This window comes from Colobus angolensis, unplaced genomic scaffold (genome assembly GCF_000951035.1).
Source record: "Colobus angolensis palliatus isolate OR3802 unplaced genomic scaffold, Cang.pa_1.0 Scaffold169, whole genome shotgun sequence".
Lineage (NCBI taxonomy): Eukaryota > Metazoa > Chordata > Mammalia > Primates > Cercopithecidae > Colobus > Colobus angolensis.
The window spans coordinates 1,302,298-1,305,586 of record NW_012114810.1 but is presented as its reverse complement, the minus strand read 5'-3'; the positions used below and the strand labels follow the sequence as shown (position 1 = coordinate 1,305,586).

Below are 3,289 nucleotides of genomic sequence, written 5' to 3'. Positions count from 1 at the left end.
GGAGGCCGAGACGGGCGGATCACAAGGTCAGGAGTTCTAGACCAGCCTGGCCAACATGGTAAAACCCCATCTCTACTAAACAAAAACAAAAACAAAATTAGCTGGGTGTGGTAGTGGGTGAGTGTCTATAATCCCATTTACTCAAGAGGCTGAGGTAGGAGAATTGCTTGAACCTGGGAGGCAGAGGTTGCAGTGAGCCAAGATCATGCCATTGCACTCCAGCCTTGGCAATGAGTGAAACTCTGTCTAAAAAAAAAAAAAAGTATTTCCAATCTTAACTATTAACTATTTGGTCAATGATCACTTAATGAGCAGTAAGACATTTTACCTAATGACCAACCAGTAACTGCTCAATAAATAATAGGTGGAATCGGCCGGGCGTGGTGGCTCAAGCCTGTAATCCCAGCACTTTGGGAGGCCGAGACGGGCGGATCACGAGGTCAGGAGATCGAGACCATCCTGGCTAACACGGTGAAACCCCGTCTCTACTAAAAAAATACAAAAAACTAGCCGGGCGAGGTGGCGGGCGTCTGTAGTCCCAGCTACTCGGGAGGCTGAGGCAGGAGAATGGCGTAAACCCGGGAGGCGCAGCTTGCAGTGAGCTGAGATCCGGCCGCTGCACTCCAGCCTGGGCGACAGAGCGAGACTCCGTCTCAAAAAAAAAAATTGGTGGAATCAATGGCTAACAATGTGAATAACCAATGCATGTTATGAATCAATAACCAGGTAAGTCAGTAACAGTTCATGTAAGCAACACTGGCTGGCTTAGCAACTGGGTTTTAGATATCAGGACTTTTCAGATCCCTCAACAAAGACTCTGGCTCATCACCAAACACTTACTGGTTGCATCTCTGTGAACACTGAAGAGAGGCTATTCCAAATATCCTCCAGGCCAATCCTGACCTGTTTCCAAAAAGCCAGGGCTGGGCAGGGGCTGGTGGGTGGCAGGCTGGGACTGCTTCTGAGATGGATGGTGGGGAAGGGGGTAGTGGTGGTCCTGGTGGTACTGGTGGTGCTCTGAGAGGCACAGTTGGTGTCAGTACAGAGACTTGTGTCCAGGGGGCACTCTTCCCGAAGTCGGTTGCAGGGACATTGTTGGTAGGTGCAAGGCTTGTGCTCCGTGCGGAGTTGGCTCAGCGCCCCAACTCGAAGGCGCCCGGAAAGGCCGTGCAGCTTCCCAGACCGGCTCCGGCTCATGGTGCCCGACTTGCAGTGGCAGTGCCACGGGCCCCAGGGCATCAGCACCAGTCGCAGATCCTCAGGAGGTGGCATGGCTGTGGATGAGGGTGATGGCCACCGGCTCGGGGTAGACCCAGGTGTGGACCACTGGCTCAGGGTGGCCTCTGAGCCTGGCGGGTGCTCAGTAGACCTCCCGGGGGAGTGCGGCAGGCTTGAAGTCATCCTGATTTCAGGCTCCTGACTATTGGCTATAAACCTCGTGCTGGAACTCCCCGCTGTACTGGGAGTCGCACTGGGAAGCTCTCTGCTGGTGTTATCCTTTCCGGCATTAATCACAACCCCCTCTTCCGAAGACCCATCCTCCTCGTTAACGGTGGACGACCGGCTAAAGCCGGTGGACACCGTGGCGGCCAAGAGCTCGGCAGCCGCCGGTCCAGCCAGGCGGTCGGCGTCGGCCATGGCATCATTATCGTCCTCTAGGATTATCCTCGTCTTCCGGGGAAGAACAGGCCGGGCGGTGCTCCGGTAGCTGCGGGTCATGGGGCCCGCAGAGCGTAAACTGATCCTCTGCATTGCGGTCGGAGTCTGGGTCAGGCCTTGGGCCCCCGCCGCCCGGGGACCCAGACTCAGCAGCAGGACCCACAGCAGTGCGCTGGCGGCGGGGACCATGGGGCTGGGCTCTTGGGGTTGGGAGGGAGGCCACTGAGGCAGGACCTGCCTCCTACCTTCGCTCCCTCCCTTCCGCTCTAGACCCACTGGGTCGTTTGAACCGAGGCCCGCGGGGAAGGGGGTGGGGTTCGACGCGCAGGCGCCCGCGCACTGCGCGGGGTGCTCCTAAGGAACCTCTGCGGCAAGAACTCTGCCAGAACCGAAAGCAGGTTTGGGATGCAAGGGGTGGTGAAAGAGTCGTTCACTTCTTTGGAGTAGAGCTTAAATGTCTCATCGCAGTTTATTAGTCTCTACAGTTTTAAATTTACTAAAGAGGGCAAAAATACAGGTTTTGAAAGCACTCCTTCCCAGGCTCACAGGCAGCAGACACGACTTAGAAGGAAAAAGGGAATACAGGGGTTCTTCAAGATTTAATGAGCTGACTCTCCCGGCTCCCAGCAGGCAGGCTGGCTGTCAAGACGGTAAGCCTCTTCCATCCAAGGTGGAAGGATCACACCCCTCCAGTTAGAGAGGAGGAAAATGAGGACCCAAAAAGATCATTTGCCCAAGGTTCTACAGCTAAAGTAGGATTAAAACCCAGAGCTCTGGCCGGGTGCGGTGGCTCACACCTGTAATCTCTGCACTTTGGAGGCTGAGGCGAGCAGATCACGAGGTCAAGAGATCGAGACCATCCTCCTGGCCAACAAGGTAAAACCCCGTCTGTACTAAAAATACAAAAAAATTAGTTGGGCGTGGTGTGTGCCTGTAGTCTCAGCTACTCGGGATGCTGAGGCAGAAGAATGGCTCGAACCGGGAGGCAGAGGTTGCAATGAGCCGAGATGGCGCCACTGCACTCCAGCTTGGCCATAGAGCCGGACTCTGTCTCAAAAAACAAAACAACCCCAGAGCTCTGCATATCCCATACAAAATGACCCTACATTCAGCCTTCCGCCCCAACAACTGGAATGAAAGTCACCCAGCAGATCAGCTTCCCAGTCTCAAAGCCCTGCTGAAGGCAGGGTCATGCAAAGGACAAAATCCCACTGAGAAGTGAAGATCCGGTGGTACTGAGGTTGGGGATAAGATGATTTACAAAACAGCTCAGTTGTTTCAGGGATTCGGGTGTAGGCAGATCACTAACTGGTTCTAAGGCCTTTTATCCAGTCCTATGTTAGGTCCCTCCTGAGCCATGGAGATCCCGGTCCAGCCTAGGAGAGGGAGGGGAGAGAAGAGGAGAGAAGAGGTTCAAGGGCAGGACTTGGGTTTTACTTTCTGGTTTGGGGAGACAAGCCAGGTGAACTGAAAGAGCTAGATGATTGGGTTGAGTCATCATTTAGCACTTTTGCTCCCTAATACCCTCTCCCCCACTGGATATCATCTGTTCACTGCCAACACATCTCTTCCTAATTTCTAGGGCCAGTCTGAATCTCCTCTGCACTGTGATTATTCCTTTATTTCTTTT

The 3,289-nt window shown here is 54.0% G+C and overlaps 2 protein-coding genes across 3 annotated transcripts in view; both read right to left on the bottom strand.

The window, feature by feature from the left end:
• Window positions 1-2,101, bottom strand: part of LOC105508861 (chromosome unknown open reading frame, human C1orf56) — a 5,060-nt gene extending 2,959 nt beyond the window's left edge. For both annotated transcript variants that reach the window (XM_011937837.1, XM_011937836.1), the window contains exon 1: window positions 841-2,101. In XM_011937837.1, the coding sequence (XP_011793227.1) occupies window positions 841-1,848 (1,008 nt within the window). In that variant the 5' untranslated portion in view covers window positions 1,849-2,101. The remainder of the gene's footprint in view (window positions 1-840) is intronic.
• An 850-nt stretch (window positions 2,102-2,951) lies between these two features.
• The window catches only part of BNIPL (BCL2/adenovirus E1B 19kD interacting protein like), an 11,322-nt gene continuing 10,984 nt past the window's right edge, over window positions 2,952-3,289 (bottom strand). The window contains exon 10 of the mRNA XM_011937831.1: window positions 2,952-3,035. Coding sequence (XP_011793221.1) covers window positions 2,999-3,035 — 37 coding nt within the window. The 3' untranslated portion in view covers window positions 2,952-2,998. The remainder of the gene's footprint in view (window positions 3,036-3,289) is intronic.